Below are 20,683 nucleotides of genomic sequence, written 5' to 3'. Positions count from 1 at the left end.
GGAATGGTGGAGGCGATCTGAGTGGTAAATAGGGACCCTGGCTAAACAATGCCCTGGGAGGGCTTAACCTCCTGGTAGGGAGAGGGCCGGACCAGAGTGGTTGCACAGTGGTTGTGACGGAGCAATGGCGTTGGAACAGCCAGGGAATTCTGCTATGGTTTTCTTTCCCTCCTTCATTTTTCCTTCTTGGGGAAGCCTCTTAAGGAGGCTCTTCCACCATCTTAGAAGAATGGTAGAAAGCATCTTTGTTTCTCAGAAGCAGCTCTACTTTTCTCTGTTCTTAGCTTTCAGGAAGGAAGAAGATGGGGGTAGCTGTCATTTCCATCCTTGGAATCACAGAACAGTTTAATATACCGGCAGATAGAACCTTGACATCAAAATAGCCTCAAGTAATCACTGACATAAAGTAGATCTAATTTCATGATTCCCACCCTCTTTTTTTTTTTAAATAACTACCTAGTTCCCTTTTAATTCCTACTCTCCTCTTAGCTAGGCCCCTTCTTTTTAATTCCTACTTTCCTCCCACCACCTGTGTTAGAATGACTTTGTATCCCAAATAAAGTGCTTGAGTAATCTTTTTTCTATTTTTGTATTAGTCAAACTTTTAAGTTCCAATAGGAACTTTTGATTAACTTGAGAAAGTTAATGTTGCTACACTAAATTGATATAATTATACCCAAAAGCAAAGAAAGAAGTATTTTAGTTAACTTTGTGCAGCCTGTTTATAGTTAAACATAAAAATTTAGTTGTGGCTTCTCGAAACATTAAGAAGACTTCATGGATTCTTTTACCTGTCTAAAAAGCTGCACCACTGTTCTAACATAACATCTCTTTCTTATGTTGTTTACTTCCACATTCAGTTCTTGAAGAAATCGAGGCCATTACATCCTGTCAAAGACCATCTTTCAATATTGCTGTTTTTGTTGATTTGGAGATTGATGTTTTCCAAATTTTTAGAGTTTGGAAAATAGCTAGAAGAACAAAATGTTAAACATACATTCCAGACATGTTTAGAAAAAGCAGATGTTATAATTCAAATTGGCGCCTATTTGAGGATTTAATTGCAGTCGTGTTCATTAGTGAATTCTTTGAGTTACTCCTGATCTGTTATTACTGTGGGGTTAACCTGACATTTAAGAAGACTTATGTTCTTTGTTCATATGTTTTCATTAATTCATTTTCTGCTTTTTAGTTTGCTGTGTCTTCTAGTTTAAAAAATGTCAAAAAAATTCTTTTGGGAGGGAAAGCATTTTTCTTTACACAGAATTTTATATTCAGAAATAGAACTTCCACATTGTATGCAATATCAAATAATGATAAATAAACTTACAATAAGATCTTATTATAATAAGTACTTGTTTATTGTTTTGGTTGGACTGGGTTGAAGTTTCATTTTCTATTGATGCAAAAAGGAAGCATGTAGTAAAATAAAGCCAGCTGAAAATTTAAAATAATGTTTTGCACCTAGTCTCATAAATGTTAAGTTACATCTTTATGATCGTCAGGCTTTTTAGTTTTATGAAAACCTTCCTAAGTGTAGATGTAACTTTAACCTCAAATTCTTAATAAAAATTAGTTTTGAGTATTACTTTATAATTTTAAGTACTCTAGAGTTGCACAGTCCCAACAGTAGCCAGTAGCCACATGTGGCAATTGAGCACTTGAAATGCGGCTGGTGTGAATTGAGATGTGCTATAAGTGTAAAATACACACCAGATTTCAAGACTTAGTCCAAAAAAAAAAAGAATTAAAAATATAATTTTTTATATTGATTACATGCTGAAATGATATTTTGGATAAATTGGGTTAAATAAATTATTATTAAAATTAATTTCACCTGTTTTTCCTTTTCTTAATGTGACTCCTAAGTATTTTATTTTTTCTTTATTTTTTTAATAGATTTTTATTGGAGTATAATTGCTTCACAATACTGTGTTAGTTTCTGTTGTACACCACAGTGAATCAGCCATATGCATGCATATGTCCCCATATCCCCTCCCTCTTGAGCCTCCCTCCCAACTACTAGATATTTTAAATTACCTGTAGCTCACATTATATTTCTACTGGACAGTGCAGTTCTAGAGTACTGCTCTTCCAAGAAATAAATTATCTGAATAGAAGTAGATGCATAAAAACCAAAAATTTCCTGACAGAATGTCTTCTTATAATCAGAATAACCAAAAGGCTAAAGACTGATAATATGAAGGGTAAATTTATCCAGTGGCCATTATTTGATAGGCATAAGTGAGTAATTAAGTTCTATCTCAAAAAAAGTATTTTTCAGGTAGTCATCACTAAAGTAGCAAAACTTTATTGGTTATATTAGTTAAAATAGAAAATTATCCCATTACTGTTCTAATAGAAGACATTGAAAGTTAAATCTCATTAAAAAACTGACTTCAACCCCATAGTGGGTTTTAGAAATAAAAGTTGGGTCATATATCTTTCATAACATATACAGAAGCATGTATAATAGTCTTTTTTTTTTTTTTTTTTTTTTTTTTTTTTTTGCGGTACGCGGGCCTCTCACTGTTGTGGCCTCTCCCGTTGCGGAGCACAGGCTCCGGACGCACAGGCTCAGCGGCCATGGCTCACGGGCCCAGCCGCTCCGCGGCATGTGGGATGTTCCCAGACCGGGGCACGAACCCGTGTCCCCTGCATCAGCAGGCGGACTCCCAACCACTGCGCCACCAGAGAAGCCCAATAGTCTTTAACATTGTAATTTAGTTCCTTTTTTTCAGTCTTTTTCATATGTTTGAACGCTGACTTTTAGAACTTACAGCTTATTTTCATTGGTTTTGTTTGTTAGTTTTATAGGTTAAAGTCTAAATTGTACCTATGGTGCTTTAAATATAATTTTTTAAGTCCAAAACTAATTATTTTTAAGGTTTCTGAATTGAGAAGTACTGTTACAGTCCATTTCAGTAGCTTAAGTTTCTCACATGGGTGAACTAAAATGAAAACAATGTTTTAATTAACAGACCTGAGCCCTAATGTTTACATCTTTATAAAGAGAATTGTGAAATACTGTATTTTTTAATTATACGGTAGTAAACGGGGCATAAACCTTACTCTGACATTTTAAAATCATGTTTCATAGTCCTGAACTGAGTGCATAATATCATGGTGGACTAAGAAAATGAAAGTACTTAGGTGAAAACAGTTTGCCTTTAATAAAGCAATTTCTAATTTGCATCATGTAAGAGGTGTCTATTACTCTTCCTGTTTTATGAGTTAGTATGCATTACAAGGAACTTATAGCCTGAAAAATTACTTGAGTAAAAATCTGTTTAAGGTCTCCTCTCTAATATAGCATTTCTCACTCCTATGCTTTACCTTGTTATTCTTCAATTTTAGTAACTAGTAAATAAAATGACTTAATATAAATAATTTAATTTGAATGTTTTTCTTAAGTGGTCCCTTTATATATCTAGAGGTATGCACTTTTTAAGCCATTTTATCTCAGTTTGAGATGTTTTGGGAGTATCTTTAGGATGGATACTTACTTTACTGTTAAATATAAATGTTATTAGCAATTTAAAACTTCCATAGTTTCATGTAAGTTACTATGGCATGTATTAGTATAAACCTGTGAGTTTTACACATCAATATATATTATTAGCTTGCTATGGGTCATTTACATGCTTTTAAAAAAATAAATTATAGAGATAGTAGGCTATCATTTTTGATAATTATAAAAATATTTTCTAGGTAAACATTTACAAAGTGCCTTTGAAAGGAATGAAAGGTCAGTTTTGTCATCACTAATTAAACATTTCAGTGTTTCAGACAAAATTTTATTTTGTCTTTATCACAATTGAGGAATCTAGAATTTATCAACAGTGGTACTGAGGAAAAACATTTTAAAAAGTCAAACCGTTTCTTATATCTTACCAGGAAAGTTCAGTTTGTAATTTTCCTTTCAGAAAGTTAGAATCTGACACATAGCAGAAGGAGAATTTGGCAAATGTTTTTTTTCTTTCAAAGGTATTTATTTGATTTCTATTAGAAATTAAATGTCTCAGTATTAATTATATTAAAACATCTGCTGTTCTTAGACCTAGAAACACATATGAGATATTAAAACTATCGAGTGTATTCCTGAATAATTTGAAACACTTCAAAACTAGTAGGCGAAAATATGAAAGGCAGCATTTTTATGTTTGGTTCACACTGAAATGGCTTTTCTCCCCCCACTGATTAACTTTAACGTAAAGCATTTCAGGATGATCTTGGAAAACTAAGTAAGGAAAGAGTATTTGCTACTAGTTTCCTATTACCCAGTGGCCCATGGTATCCTAACCCACAGAATTAGCATTTCCATACAGGTGGCCATTAAGAAAAAAATAGATGCAGTGTCTTGTTTTGATAAATATTTTATCAGTTCAAGTTATTAACTAAATTAGGGCTCTCAGCACTAGATTTAACATGAAATTCATCCTTCCTGAAAGGTCTTTTCCTTATATAATTCGGCAGCCTAGAAGACTAAACATTAAAAATGTTGAATAGTTTCAAGGAGTGATGTGTTCACCTGCTCAGTGCTCATCTCTGAAGTTCGAAGCAGACTGTTTTTTTTTTTTGGTTGTGGCCTCTCCCATTGTGGCGCCCAGGCTCCGGACGTGCAGGCTCAGCAGCCATGGCTCACGGGCCCAGCCGCTCCGCGGCATGTGGGATCTTCCCGGACCAGGGCACGAACCCGTGTCCCCTGCATCGGCAGGCGGACTCTCAACCACTGCGCCACCAGGGAACCCCGCAGACTGTTTTTAAGATTGATAGCATTGACAGATGTGGAAATGTGAAAGTGAAATGTGTAAAATAAAGTAAACATAGCTTGCAAGATTTGGGTAGTTTATAAATAAAGATATTAGATACTTTGCATCAGAGCTGTTTGAGGAAAAGTTTGTGTAGATGCTTTTTACACAGCAAGTTCTGTAATTCATTTTTACCAAGGTATTTTTTAAAACCTTAGCTTTTTTGAACATAAAAAGCACAATAAAGGCTAATAGAATTCCTCATTTGAGTGTGGGGTTATTTGAGAATCAGTTATACACTTTTCTGTCCTGAATCTGATTACATTTTTAAACATCTAATTTCTGTGGCACTAATATATTTGGATTGGTAAACATTCTTATGAAATAAAGTATTGGCTGATAATTGCCCTAAATACCTAGATTTCTTGTTCACCAGAGAGCATCTGTCAGACTTATATAAGTTTTGAATTGGAAGATGCAGAAAATCTGTGAAATGTAGAGTGTTCAAGTTTGGGATCTAAAGATTTTATTTTATTTTTTATATATACTTTTAAAATTAATTATTTATTTATGTATTTATTTTTGGCTGCGTTGGGTCTTCGTTGCTGTGCGCCGGCTTTTCTCTGGTTGCGGCGAGCGGGGGCTACTCTTTGTTGCGGTGCACGGGCTTCTCATTGCGGTGGCTTCTCGTTGCGGAACACAGGCTATAGGCACGCGGGCTTCAGTAGTTGTGGCACATGGGCTCAGTAGTTGTGGCTAGCGGGCTCTAGAGCGCAGGCTCAGTAGTTGTGGCACACGGGCTTAGTTGCTCCGCGGCATTGTGGGATCTTCCCGGACCAGGGCTCGCACCTGTGTCCCCTGTACTGGCAGGCGGATTCTTAACCACTGCGCCACCAAGGAAGTCCCAGGATCTAAAGATTTTAAATTAGAGGTTTTGATACTAAATATTTTATTTAAAATTATGGAACGTTTTAATCTTAGGAATAAGAAAAGAAAAATCGGTCATTTTTTCCGTGTGCCTTTTAATCATATGCATATATAAAGATAGAAATTTAAACAGTTGACCCTTGAATAATGCTGGGGTTAATCCACATATAATTTATACTTGTCCATCTGTATCCATGGTTCCTCTGCATCTGTGGATTCAATCAGCCATACTCCGTAGTACTGCAGCATTTACTACTGAGAAATATCTGTGTATCTACCAAATGTAAAACAGATAGCTAGTGGGAAGCAGCCGCATAGCACAGGGACATCAGCTCTGTGCTTTGTGACCACCTAGAGGGGTGGGATAGGGAGGGTGGGAGGGAGGGAGGGAGGGAGACGCAGGAGGGAAGAGATACGGGGATATATGTATATGTTATGTATATGTATATGTATAGCTGATTCACTTTGTTATAAAGCAGAAACTAACACACCATTGTAAAGCAATTATACTCCAACAAAGATGTTTTAAAAAAAAGCATTATAAAAATAAAATTATATGTGTATAAGTGGAGCTGGGCAGTTCAAGCCTGCGTTGTTGAAGGGTCAACTGTATTTTGCTGTTTTTCTGTTTAGAGTTATTAGATAAGAATATTATTTTATTCTTCAACATCTTGCTCATTGGACCTGACAGTTTTTGGTCATATATATATATATATATATCACTAACTGATATGTTTTGTCAAAAGTATTGTAGGGAATTACATTCAAGATTTGTATTTTTTTTTTCTTTTACTTTGGCACTGTATTCTAAGGTTAGCATCATTCTTTCATTTATGGACAAACGGTTCTATCATTAACAGTCTTCTCTCATACTTTTTCAGTACCTTAGTTAGCCTCATAGTCAAGTCCTGACCAGAGATTTCCTCTTTTGTGAAACTGCCAAGGTAAACTATCCTTGACTGACTTGGTCATTCAGGTGGCAAAGCTGTTACTTTACTCCTGACTCACTGTGATTTTGTTTGGATCAGTATTTCCAGAGTTCACTAACTCTTAGGTCATATCTTACTATGCTTGGGGGTAGTAGATATCCAAGGGAAACACTTTTTTTTTTTTAAATTAGCAATCCAAAGTAATTTGTTTTTCTAAAAATGAAATTGTGGAAAGTTAATCTGTTTATTTGATGTGGTCATTAAGAAAAATACATGAAAGCTTTGATGAGCAACTGATATAAATATGTTTAGTCAGAAGGAGCACTATAAGGATATTGTTTCTGCACAAAAAATTTTCAGAAATTTAATTCAGCAAATAGATTTAAAGAAAAAGATGTTCAAAGCATATAGAATTATTCAAAATTGTTTTAGGTTTTGGGCCTTCCTGGTGGCACAGTGGTTGAGAATCCTCCTGCCAATGCAGGGGACACGGATTCGATCCCTGGTCCAGGAAGATCCCACATGCCGCGGAGGAACTAAGCCCGTGCGCCACAACTACTGAGCCCACGCCTAGAGCCCGTGCACCGCAGCAAGAGAAGCCACCGCAATGAGAAGCCCGCACGCAGCAATGAAGACCCAACACAGCCATAAATAAATAAATTTTTTTTTTAAAGTGTTTTAGGTTTTGAAGCTGTGATGGTTGACTTAAGCAGTTAACTCTTGAAAGGTGAATGATGAATATGTGGTTAATTCTTACTTTTGTCCATTTCCAGCTTACAAAACACTACCCAGCAAAATAATGATCTGCTAGACTGCTAACCTGAGCATCCAGCTTCCACAATGCCTGTGCAGGCAGCTCAATGGACAGAATTTCTGTCCTGTCCAATCTGCTATAATGAATTTGATGAGAATGTGCACAAACCCATCAGTTTAGGTTGTTCACACACTGTTTGCAAGACCTGCTTGAATAAACTTCACCGAAAAGCTTGTCCTTTTGATCAGACTGCCATCAACACAGACATTGATGTGCTTCCTGTCAACTTCGCACTTCTCCAGTTAGTTGGAGCCCAGGTAACCTTTCAGGATTTTACGTGTTTGGTATAAGTAATAATTATAGAACTTTGTTCATTAAGGGGTACAAAGTATGTTTAGGGATATTTGAGACATAAAAAGTACTCAGTATACCTGATTTTCATTATTGTATTCCGCAAATGATTTTCTTTAGATAGTGTCATAAATCCTTATGCAAAACTGTAAATTGCATATAATTATATACTTTTTTGTATTCAGTGTTGTGGTCAAAAGTTATGTTTTTTTTGTTTTGTTTTGTTTTTGGTTTTTGTTTGTTTGTTTGTTTTGCGGTATGCGGGCCTCTCCCTGCCGTGGCCTCTCCTGCCGCGGAGCACAGGCTCCGGACACACAGGCCCAGCGCCCACGGCCCACTGGCCCACGGGCCCAGCCGCTCCGCGGCATGCGGGATCCTCCCGGACTGGGGCACGAACTCGCGTGCCCCGCGTTGGCAGGCGGACTCCCAACCACCGCGCCACCAGGGAAGCCCCAAATATGTTTTTAAGTGATTTTGGTGGATAAAAAACATTTTTGTATAAGCATACATAAATATTTAGTCATTAGGGTGTGTGAAAAGAAATGTAATCAAAGCTTTGGCCAGAAATCAACCATCTAAAATCCTTAAGTGGAGGTTTTTTGGTTTTCTTTAAAACTTCACTTGACTTTTAGGATGATATTATAAATGAGAAAATAGGTCTGTATAGGTATATATACATATATAAGATGTATATATAGAAAACCAATTTCTAGAGTGTCAGTAACAAATTCTGCAGTTTCTGCTTATGCTCATATGCTATAGAAATAGCATATCTTATTTATCATTTTACTGAATCAGCAAGACCCTAGATTTATCATAATTTTCATATAATGAGGGCCTATTTTGTGTTAGGTATGATAGTAAGCAGTCCACATCTATTATTACTAATTCTTGTCATAGTTCTTCAGGTAGTTATTATCCCCATTTTACAGGTGAGGAAGAAGGTGAAATTCTGTACCTCATGTACTACATATTAAAGCAAGAAAGTAAGGATTTTTCTGATTAATCACTTCTTAGAAAATTCAGTGAATTGAAATACTCCATTCCTTTAGTGTCTTGATATTTGAGGTTTTCGTTTTAAAGCACATTTCTTTTCAGTGTTCATAATCCAGTTAGACACTCTGAAATCAAGATGCATCTATTTATCAATAGTGTGTCATAAATTAATTGGCAGTTTTTTCCTTAATGGTGCATAAAACAATGGTGCCTCTTGCAAACAGTGGCATCTTAGATTCAATAAAATACTGTAGATTATTTGTAATAATACTAGCTATCATTTAGCATCTGCTATAGGTCAGGTATTGTGTTTTTTCACTTATAAATGTTCTCTCAGTTGGTCCTTAAATTATCTTGCAGGTCTTTACAATATGACTTCTATTACCTTTTCAGCCTTATCTCCTGCTCTGTCCTCACTCTTTCTGCTTAAGCCACACTGGCCTCCTAACCAATTGTCAGATGTACCAAACTTGTTCCCACCTGAGGGCTTTTTCAGTGACTGTTATTTTGCCTGAGATACTCATTCTCTCTCCTCTTTCAAGTCTATATTCAAATGTCATGATTCCCAAGGAAGCCTATCCTGACCACCCCTATTAAAATTGCAATCCCCCTCCAACACTCTCAAATCTCCCTTATCCTTGCTGTATAATTTTTACTGACCACCTTCTATCATACTATATATTTATTTATTTATTTTAAAAATTTATTGGCTGCTTCCTCTTTACTAGAATGTAAGCTACACAAGGGCAAGATATTTTGTCTGTTTTGCTCACTGATAGATGCCTACTGCCTATAACTGTTTGGCACGTGGTAAGCACTCCATGAATATAAATATTTGTGAATTAAATTGAATTTTCATAATGGCACTGTGAAATAGGGATTTTCATCTTCATTTTGCAGATAGAGAAACCATCTTGAGCAGTCCAAACTAGACTTGGAGCAGTTAAATAATTTACTCAAGATCATTTGTAGCAGTTGCAGAGCTGCCCAAGGTTTTACCCAAGTTTTGACCTTTCATTGAGAACAAGGGGGGACAGACCATAAACAATAAATATAATAAGTAAATTATATAGGAAGCAGGTGCCAAGTGCTAAGGGGAAAAAAGTTCTTGCCTTTTTTTCCTACTTTTTATTTTGAAATACTTTTTTTAATTGCAAAAAACAGTACACAGAGAACCTGTTAACTTTCTGCAGCTTCCCCTAATGTTAACATTTTTCAAAGTTATAGCATAGTTATCATCCCTGAGGAATAACATTGATACATTGTACAATTAACTACCTCCTTTTTTCCTCTCATTAATTCACCCAGCCCATGCTATTAAGTATGATATCCTTGGTTCTTGGAAAGCAGATTGGCTAGGTGTTTGGCTTTAATTTCACTTAAACTACTTTGATTGTCTGTGTATTAGAAGTTTATACTCACCAAGATTATTATCAGATATAAAATTAACAATTGCATGAACTGGATGAATGTATTTCTTCAGTTTTTCTTTGTTTTTTAGGTACCAGATCATCAATCAGTAAAGTTAAGTAATTTAGGTGAGAACAAACACTATGAGGTTGCAAAGAAATGTGTTGAGGATTTGGCACTCTACTTAAAACCACTGAGTGGAGGTAAAGGTAAGTTCATAAAGAAGTATTTTTATGGGTGAGTAGGACTTGGTAATACATTAATTTTGGAAGACTTGATGTTGATACCCTATTAAATAATTTTGAGTTTTGATAAATGAGTTTGCTTAAAGGGATCATGGAAATCTTTTTGATTGAGAACATTATACTATTTTCTAGAGGTAATATTGTTATTAATTTAAGAATTCATCAGACATACTACATATTGAGATTTATACAATGTTTATATTCACTGATTAAACTAATGGTGCTATAGCAGAATATTAGTTTTAATGAATCCTACTAAGACAATTTCATGTATTCATTCAGTCATTTATTAAATTTTATGGAGTACTTACAGTTAACTTACATGACTTAAAGGTTAGGGTCTTCATGGAGCCCACAGTCTATTGGGGAGATAGGCATATAAGCTCAGTAAGTTAAGTGCTGAGACAGAAATGGAATTCTCTTCTGTAGGTAGGTAGCAGGTCATAGATGTAATAAAAAGTTGTTGAGTGAGTGAATTAATCAAGTATTTATTTTGTATCTGCTCTGTGCTTTCCACTGTTGGATATTTTGGACACAGTGACTTCCTTGAGAAACTGATCCTATCTACCTCATTCATTCATTGAACAGATACTTAAAGAGCATGTCCTAAGTACCAGGCACTATGTTATAAATGATAATTGCTGTGGAAAGAAAACAGTATAGTTAAATGGATCAGAAATGTCAGAGTGAGGGGAAAAGGGTGGGTTGCAATTTTAAACAAGGTGATTAGTGTAGACCTTGTTAAGAACATAGCTTTCGAACTTGAGATGAAAGAAGTGAGGTAGTTAACCATGTAGGTTACTGGGAAAAGACTGTTCAAGGCAGAAGAAATAACAAAGTCCCCAAGGCATGCCTAGTGTCTTCAAAGAACAAAAACAGGATAATGTACGGAGAATGTACCTGGAGTAGGGTGAGTGAGAGGGAGAGCAGTATGAGATAATGAAAAGAAATGGTGAGGCCAGATGTTGTACAGACTTACAGGCCATTTTAAAGACTTGAGCTTTTACTCTTAGTGAAATTGGGGAGTTACTCTAGGATTTTGAGCCAGAGGAATGACATGATATGACTAATGGTAAAAGGGTCACACTAGCTGCTCTGATGAGAATTCAGTGTAGAAGGACAAAGGGAGAACCAGGCTATTGGCTGATGGGACAAGGTTAGTGGAAGTGCAGCTAGTGAGAAGTGGACAGTCTGGATGTTTTTTGAAGGTAGAATCAAGAGAATTTCCTAAATTATTGGATGTGGGTATGAAGGAAAGAGCAGGATCAAGTATGACTCCTGAGTTTTGGGGCCTGAGCACCTGGAAAGAGAAGTTACCATCAACTTACACAAGGAATACTGCAGGGACATTAGGTTTAGATAGGAAGATCAGGAGTTCAGTTTTGGTCGTGTTGAATGTAAGATGTCAAATCTTCACTTGGATGCTGTTAGGTAACCAGTGAATATATGTTAAGGAATGAGGTCTGAGTTGTAATTTTGGGAGTCATTGACATACAGGTAGTATTTAAAGCAGTAAGACTGGACGAGATCACCTAAGTAGTGAGTATAGATAGAGAAGAAAACAAAAACTGGGTCCTAGGCTGTTTAACATTAGGAAGTCAAGAAGAAAAGATGAAATCAGCAAAGAAGACTGGAAAGGAAGAAGGAAGGAAGAAAATTAAGAGACAGGGGTGTTCTGGAAGCCAAGTAAAGAATGTTTTTAAAGGAGTTAGGAGTGATCTGTGTTGAGTGCTCTTGAAAGGTCAGATTAGATAAGGATTGAGAATTGACCATTGATTTAGCAAAGAGGAGGTAATTGTTGTTATGAGAAAAGCAGTTTTGATCAAGAGATAGTGGCAAAAACTTGATTGGAGTAGGTTTTAAAGATTGTGAAGCAAGGATTTGGAGATAGTGAATATAGACAACTCTAGAGGATTTGCTGCAAAACAGGAAAGAAATGGGGCAGAGCAGGTAGGGGAAAAGGGATGAATAAAAAGATTTATTAATTTTTTTAAGATGTATGAAATAACAGCATGCTTGTTCTTACTGTATGCTGATGCAAATGATCAAGTAGAAAGGGAACAATTGATGATGTGGGAAAGAGGGAAGAATTGCTGGAGCAATATCTTTGAATCTGAAAAGGGAATAGGATCTAAGATTTTGTCATTAAACCGTGTTCTAAATGTCTTACATACAAAACAACAACAAAAAAAGCCCCAAAAACTAGAGCTGTTGTTAATCATTACATTTAGATTTTTTCATTTATTTAGGTCTAAATTTATCTTCAGTAGTTTTAGTGAAGATGAAGAATAGACTAAATAAACCCAAATTACTCTCTTTTGTGGGACACACGTAGCCTAGAGAATAGGATACCCAAATAAAATTCGAAGTAACTAAAAATTAGGCTCCAATTACCACAGAGTAGTAATAAACAGGGACAAAATATTCATTGTTAAAAAATGAAAGTACCTTATGGGGACTGATTAGGAATTGTGGCTTAATAGTTAAATACTAGATATTTTCATTAAAAAGGTAATGAAATTTGACTTGTCTTTTTTGATTGAAAAAAACTGTAGTTTCCTTTTTTCCTAAAGGTGTAGCTAGTTTGAACCAGAGTGCACTGAGCCGTCCAATGCAAAGGAAACTGGTGACACTTGTAAACTGTCAACTGGTGGAGGAAGAAGGTCGTGTAAGAGCCATACGAGCAGCCCGTTCACTTGGAGAAAGAACTGTAACGGAACTAATATTACAGCACCAGAACCCTCAGCAATTGTCTGCCAACTTATGGGCTGCTGTCAGGGCTCGAGGATGCCAGTTTCTAGGGCCAGGTAAGATAGATCACTGTCTTGCCTTTCTTATTGGCTATCAGAGCTAGAGGATGCCAATTTCTAGGAGTAGGTGAGAATACTCAGATTTATACATACAAATATTGACATAATTAAAAATAAATTAGTTTTTATTAATCATAATTTATATGATAAACAGTGTGATAGTGTTTTAGAATAATTTCTCATTTCTTTAAGAAAAGTGACACGGATCCAATTTTACAAATTAGAAAAGTGAGTTAGAGAGAGGCCTAATAATACACAGGTAGTAAGTAAAGAAAAGTAAACCTTTTTATGAAAGAAATTAAAAGTTCATGATTGTCTTTAAAATTGGGAAACAAATTATTAGAAAAAATAAGAATCATCAGGGGATGATTGCTTTATAGTTACCATCATCTACATTGTGTTTACAAAATCTTTACCTGTACCCAGGTTATGAAGTACTTTCCCATGTTATCTTCTTGAAGCTTTATTGTTTTGCCTTTCTGATTTAGAACTATAGGCTAGGAAGAATTTGTTTTTGCAAAGGAAACTTTTTTATTAAGTGGCATTGGGACCACTGGATGGACATGTGGAAAAAGATAAAATTGGATGTAATTTTTTTTCTTCTTCTATTTCTTTTTTTCATAGATGTATTTCTTTTTTTTTAAATATTTTTCTATTTATTTATTCTTAGCTGCATTGCATCTTTGTTGCTACACGTGGGTTTTCTCTAGTTGCGGCGAGTGGGGGCTGCTCTTCGTTGTGGTGTGCGGGCTTCTCATTGCAGTGGCTTCTTGTTGCAGAGCATGGGCTCTAGGCACATGGGCCTCAGCAGTTGTGGTGCACGGGCTTAGTAGTTGTGGCACGCAGGCTCAGTAATTGTGGCACACAGGCTTAGTTGCACCGTGGCATGTGGGATCTTCCCGGACCAGGGCCTGAACCCGTGTCCCCTGCATTGGCAGGCAGGTTCTTAACCACTGTGCCACCAGGGAAGTCCCCATGGATTTATTTCTTAATACTCGTTAGCTACATAAATTCCAAGTAGGTTAGAAATACTTATGATTAAAAAATAAATTGTATAGGTAATAAAAACAAATATATGAGTGAATTCCTTTATAACCTAGGAGTAGGAAACACTGTTTTCTTTGGCTCCACATCCAGAAGTGATAACAGAAAAGATTGGTATTTGACTATATAATTTTTTTAATTGAATCATAATAAAACATCATAAGAAAAATTAAAAAAAAGAGAAACTTGGGGAAATATTTATATTATATCACATACAGAGGGCTAATATAACTAATATATAAGGTACTTATAAAAACTCAGAAGAAAAATACCAACTACCCAATTAAAAAATTGACTAAAGATAGAAACAGACAACTCAAGGGAAAAAGTAATGTAAATGGTCCTCAAACAGATAAAAATGTGCTCAGTCTTTCTCATATTAACAGAAATATACATTAAAATTATAGTGAAATACCATTTCTCACCTATCAGATTGGCAGAATTCAAAAGTCTGACAACTTTTGTCTCTTGTCAAGGCTGTGGGAAAACAGGTGCTTTCATCCAGTAATAGTGGGAATGCAAAGTGGTGCAAACTTTAAAGAGAGGGATTTATCAGTATCTAGCAAAATCACCTCTGCAGCTACCCTTTGGCCCAAAAGTGCTGTTTCTAGGAATCTGTCCCATAAATATAGCAAAAAATGCAGAATGCATAAAGTTATAAAGCACTGTTTATAACAGTAAACGGCTGGAAGCAACCTGAATGTCTATGAATAGGAGATTGGCTTAGTAAACTGGTATATATATCCTTCCAGTGAACTACCATGCATCTGTTGAAAGTAATGAGGAAAATGTATATATTCTTCTGGGTGTGATTTCTAGATACATTAAGTTAAAAAATAAAAGCAAGGTGCAGAATAGTGTGCCTGTTACAGTAAAGCACACTTTTAAATAGGGAAGGGAGAAAGAGACAACCATTTTCTAATTATTTGTTTGTATTTTCCAAAGGAAGCAATGGTGGAAAAATTTTAAAATAATAAACATGTAGAGTAGGGAAGAACCAAGAGAAAGCAGATAGAGACAGAGGCTAGATCTCGCTCAGTGTACATTGATTTGTAGTTTGTACCCATGTAAATGTTTTATGTAATCATAAAATAATTCTTAGTAAATATAAGTTTTTAAAATTTAAATAAAATGAATAAAACAAAAAAACACCTAAGAATGAAAAGCTAAAACATTCATAAGTTGGTAGCATATTCATCAGGAATGAACTATTTCAGGTGACTTTAGAACACAGTGTTTTTGATTTTTATATTCCTAGTGTGATATATAATAAATCCTAAATTGTATTCACTAGTCATATTGTTTATAATTCTATTGGTATTGTTATTTTGAAACTATTATACAGACACACAGTAGGATAAAGCAAGTAGGTAATTATGATAATACCATCAGCAGCCAAGGTTTTTGCCATTTAAAAAAAGAGAGATACTTTCTTAAAAAAATAAAACATGAAATCAAAGAATTTATGTAAAAACCCTGCATTCTTAAATTTGAATTGGCAATATAAGTACAGACTCATTTATTTTTCTTTTTCTAGAAAATGACTGTTTCCTAGCTCTGTCTACTTAAAAGGCTTGGAAGCAATGAATAGCCATAGCACCCAAAGTGTGGCCTTTAATAAATACCATTTCCTACTAAAAAGAAGCAGGGCTCTTTTAATAAATTTCTTATCCCAGTTCTAGGGTAGAAAAGTACAAGATGAACCTGGGAAGTCTTGTGCTAGAAAGCAAAAAAGCTATTAAAGAGCATCAGAATCTTGTCAAAAGGACAGAATCTGAAAAGGCTCCCACTGGACAAAAGTGGGACAATCTGAACCTCCAAATGAATAATGACTATAATGGATCGAACACATAAAATGTGTAAAAATCCATGATCTTGTAATGATAGTACAGAAAAAATAAATTGGTTATCTTTGGCAGTTGCTAGAGCACCAACACATTATGCTAAAAATTGGAAAAGGAGTAGAGAAACATCAAGCATGTTTTTTCTGACTTTCCTTTACAAATTGCTTTCAAGGACAGTTTCTCAGGGTTTTGAGGGTAGGTTTCTCTCTTAGCAAAATTCCAACTAATAAATTTAGAAAAACAATGTTAAGGTTAGAAAAATCACATAAAATGAATTAATGGGTCTAGGCAAGAATTATTATTGGCTGTTAAAACCAGTAGATGAAAGGTTAATAAATGAAAAAGGCCCAAACCCACTGATCAATCTTAACATTACTAAAAGTGAGACATCTAGGTCTTAAGTATCTCCTGATGTGATACATAGAATAAGGTGTATGCTTGCCCCCCCCGCAAAAAAAACCCAAAAGCTAAAAACTCATTCTGAATCTAATCAAGTCTCTAGTTTACATGAAATAAGGAGGATAAAGGAACATCACAAATACAAAATTAGCCAAATCGAGAATGTGGGGGTATTGTTTAGAAAATTGATTGTTTCTGCAACAAATTATTTTCTTTTAAACAGGTGAGTGGGAGAGAACTAGTATAGGTTTTTTTTTTTAAAGCTTGAAGACATACAAACCAAAAGCAATATATGGACTTTATTTGGATACTTACTCAAAGAAACCAACTATAAGAAGAAATTTTGAGACAGTGGGAGAAAATTCAACCTGAATTGGGTATTAGATGATATTAAGGAAATATATTACTCTTTTTAGATATGATAATGGTGTTATGTTAATTTAAAGTTCTTATGTGTTAGAAATACATAATGAATTATTTAAGGATGAAGTACTATGTTATCTTGGATTTGCTTCAAACCGCTCCAGCCAAAACAAACTAGAAAAGTGGGTAATGAGTAGATGAAACCTTAGTGTCAGCCGCTGTATTATGGGTACATGTTATCCCTACTTTTGTATATGCTTAAAATTTTCCATAATACAAAGTTAAATTGAAAAATAATTTTTAAAATCCATATTTATGTATAATTTAAGAATGCTTACCTGTGGATATTTCCTCATGTTTATTTACCTTACCTAAGAAGCACTAGACTAGGTATCAAATATCCTTTGTTCTATAACTCGACAACAAAAAGATAAACAACACAATTTAAATTTGGGGGCTTCCCTGGTGGCGCAGTGATTGAGAGTCTGCCTGCTGATGCAGGGGACACGGGTTTGTGCCCCGGTCCAGGAAGATCCCACATGCTGCGGAGCAGCTGGGCCCGTGAGCCATGGCCGTTGAGCCTGCGCGTCTGGAGCGTGTGCTCCGCAACAGGAGAGGCCACAACAGTGAGAGGCCCGCGTACCGCAAAAAAAAAAAAAAAAGGGCCAAGAACTTAAATAAACATTTCTGCATAGAAGATACATAGATGGCCAAGAAGTACATGAAAAGATGCTCAGTGTCATTGGTCATTAAGGAAATGCAAATCAGAATCACAATGAGATACCATACCCACTAGGTTGGCCATAATTTAAAAAGTGGAAAATAAAAAGTGTTGGCAAGGATGTTAGAGAACTTGGGAATGTGAAATGATGCAGCCTCCGTGGAAAAACAATTTGACGGTTCCTCAAAAAGTTAAACATAGAATTACCATATGACCCAGCAGTTCCACTCCTAGGTATATACCCAAAGGAGTTGAAAACAGATATTCAAACTAATACTTATACTCAAATGTTTATAGCAGCATTATGCACAATAGTGAAAAGGTAGAAGCAATCTGACTGTCCATCAATCCTGATGAATGGATGAACAAAATGTGGTATATTTATAAATAGAATATTATTCAGCCATTTAAAGGATTGAGAAACCGATACATGGTACAATGTGGATGAACTTTGAAAATGTTATTTTAAGTGAAAGAAGACAGACAGAAGGTCACAATATTCTGATTCCATTTATATGAAGCATCAACAAAGGTCAATCCATAGAACCAGACATCAAGCTAGTGGTTCCCAGAGACGGGGGTGGGGGTGGGAGTGGGGTTGCAGTCAAGGGTATGGGGTGTGACTGCTTAACGGCTATAGAGTTCCTTTCAGGTGATGAAAATGTCTTAGAGCTAGGTAGAGTTGATGGTTGTACAGCAACATTGTGAATTGTATACTTTAAAATGGTTAGTATTGGGCTTCCCTGGTGGCGCAGTGCTTGAGAGTCCGCCTGCCGATGCAGGAGACGCGGGTTCGTGCCCCGTTTCGGGAGGATCCCACATGCCGCGGAGCGGCTGGGCCCGTGAGCCATGGCCGCTGAGCCTGCGCGTCCGGAGCCTGTGCTCCGCAAATGGGAGAGGCCACAACAGTGAGAGGCCCGCGTAACGCAAGAAAAAAAAAAAAAAAAAATGGTTAGTATTAGTTACGTAAATTTTACCTCAACTTTTAAAAAGTCCTTGGTTCTAATTATAATTTTGTTGCTAACTAGTTGTGAAACTTGGCCTAGTCACTTAACTTTTCTGGGCCTCGATGTCTTACTTGGGAAGAGAGGGGTTTGATTTTTAATCTAGATTCTAGATCTTTCAGTTCCATTGTTTTCATTGAGAGTCAATGTATTTTTAACTTTTTAATTCTAAATAATTTCAAATTTACCAAAATGTTGCAAGAATAATGCAGAGAATTCCTATATACTCTTCATCCATATTCACTAGTTTTTAATATTTTGCTGTATTTGTTATATAATTCACTCTTTCTCTCTTCTGAGCCATTGAGAGTAGGTTGCATATTTCATGCCCCTTTACCCCTTGCACTTAAGTATGTGTCCTACGTAAAAACAGTACATTCATCAAATTCAGAAAACTTAACATTTGTACAATGCTGCAGTCTATAGTTCATACTCCAGTTTTGTTGGTTATTCCAGAAATGCCTTTTATGGCATTTATTTTCTTTCATTTTATGATCGAGTCTAAGATCACGTATTGTATTTATTTGTCATGTCTCTTTTTAGTCTTCTTTAACATAGTACCATTCCTCAGCCTTTCTTTGTCTAATGTTGGTATTCGTGAAGAATACAGGCAGTTATTTTATAGAATATTCCTTAATTTGGGTTTTTCTCATGCTCCTTCATGATTAGATTCAGATTATACTCTACCTCCCTGGCTGGAAAACAACATAAATGGATGCCTTCTTTAGGTATTGCATCCAGGGGCTAATATCACTTTTAAATTATATACAAAATAATTCTGACAGGCAAAGCAACAGTCTCATGCATTAAAAAATTAGCATTTATCTTAAGACTACTATGTGTTCTCTACATGTTAATTGTCATAGTAGCTCTGTGAGTTTTAAAAATGAGGGCTTTTTTTCACTTTAACATCATTATCTAGTTGACTATTAAATACCTACAGAAGATATATTTTGTTTAAGTTCTGTTGACTTGTGTTCTATTTGGTTGTTTAGTAGGACGCATGTTTTCTTTTGCTTGATTTCTTTTTAAGTAAACTGTATTTGCACACGTGTGATGGCCTGTTTTTCTGCTAAGTATTTACAGACTGCAGATAATGAATCACCATAAACTAATACCCAAAGTAGTCTGACAGGCATTATCTGCAGGTCTTCTCATTTATCATGAACTCATGTTTTTACTTCTAGCTATGCAAGAAGAGGCCTTGAAGCTGGTGTTGCTGGCATTAGAAGATGGTTCTGCTCTCTCAAGGAAAGTTCTGGTACTTTTTGTTGTGCAAAGACTAGAACCAAGATTTCCTCAGGCATCAAAAACAAGTATTGGTCATGTTGTGCAACTACTGTATCGAGCTTCTTGTTTTAAGGTAAGTAGCAAGCAACCATCTAAACATTACATGCCTGGGTGTGAGATACCTGGAATGGGTGTTACCTGGTCTAGAGGCCCCAGAAATACAGAATGCTTACAAGAGTTAAAAGGAAACTTTACTTTCTGCATTTATTGCATCTGTGATACTGCATATGTGTGATACTACTATGTGTTGGTGTAAGAACACATACGTGAAGGTGTCAGTAACACTGTGAGGAAATACTTTGGTAAACTTGGCTCTTGGAATAGTAAAAGTGAACTAAAGAAGCCTACTTCATTAATGTTTACCATCTTAAAAGGGAGTCAGGAAGCATACTGAAAACTTCATAACAGTAGATAATGTTTTAACTTCCATATTAATTATTTTTATCTCTTTCTCTGTGGTGATTAGATTAAAACCTTTAATCTGAAGATGGCCCATATGTTGTCTTATGGATGACAAGAGAGTGAAAAGTTGAGGATACGGACCCACTCTGCATTTAGATGGTGGGGTTTTTGGCAGAGAGGATAGGGATGAACCCTAAGTTATTTAGAAATGTAGTTTCATTGTCAAATAGGCTTATGGGTGATGACAGTTACTGAGAGATGTGGAAAGTAGGCTGAATCCTTGACGTTTCTGCATGTTACAGGAATATAGGTTACTGGTGGGGACTTGAGAAGGGCCCAAGGACTTGGAAATAGAAAGACCCATTGGCTTCTATAAAGCAAAACATCTGTAAAGTACTTCTATAAAGTAAAACATCTGAATTTGAAGCCAAAGCTTATTTAAG

General features: G+C 35.7%; 1 protein-coding gene across 1 annotated transcript in view; it reads left to right on the top strand.

Moving 5' to 3' along the window:
- Positions 1-20,683, top strand: part of RC3H2 (ring finger and CCCH-type domains 2) — a 46,586-nt gene that overhangs the window by 522 nt on the left and 25,381 nt on the right. The window contains 4 exon segments of the mRNA XM_007468370.1: positions 7,381-7,678; positions 10,210-10,327; positions 12,937-13,170; positions 19,736-19,911. Of these exon segments, the coding sequence (XP_007468432.1) occupies positions 7,448-7,678; positions 10,210-10,327; positions 12,937-13,170; positions 19,736-19,911 (759 nt within the window). The 5' untranslated portion in view covers positions 7,381-7,447.

The sequence above is a fragment of the Lipotes vexillifer genome, unplaced genomic scaffold (genome assembly GCF_000442215.2).
Source record: "Lipotes vexillifer unplaced genomic scaffold, Lipotes_vexillifer_v1.1 scaffold1285, whole genome shotgun sequence".
Taxonomy (NCBI): Eukaryota; Metazoa; Chordata; class Mammalia; order Artiodactyla; family Lipotidae; genus Lipotes; species Lipotes vexillifer.
This window is presented reverse-complemented; position numbering and strand designations above follow the sequence as displayed.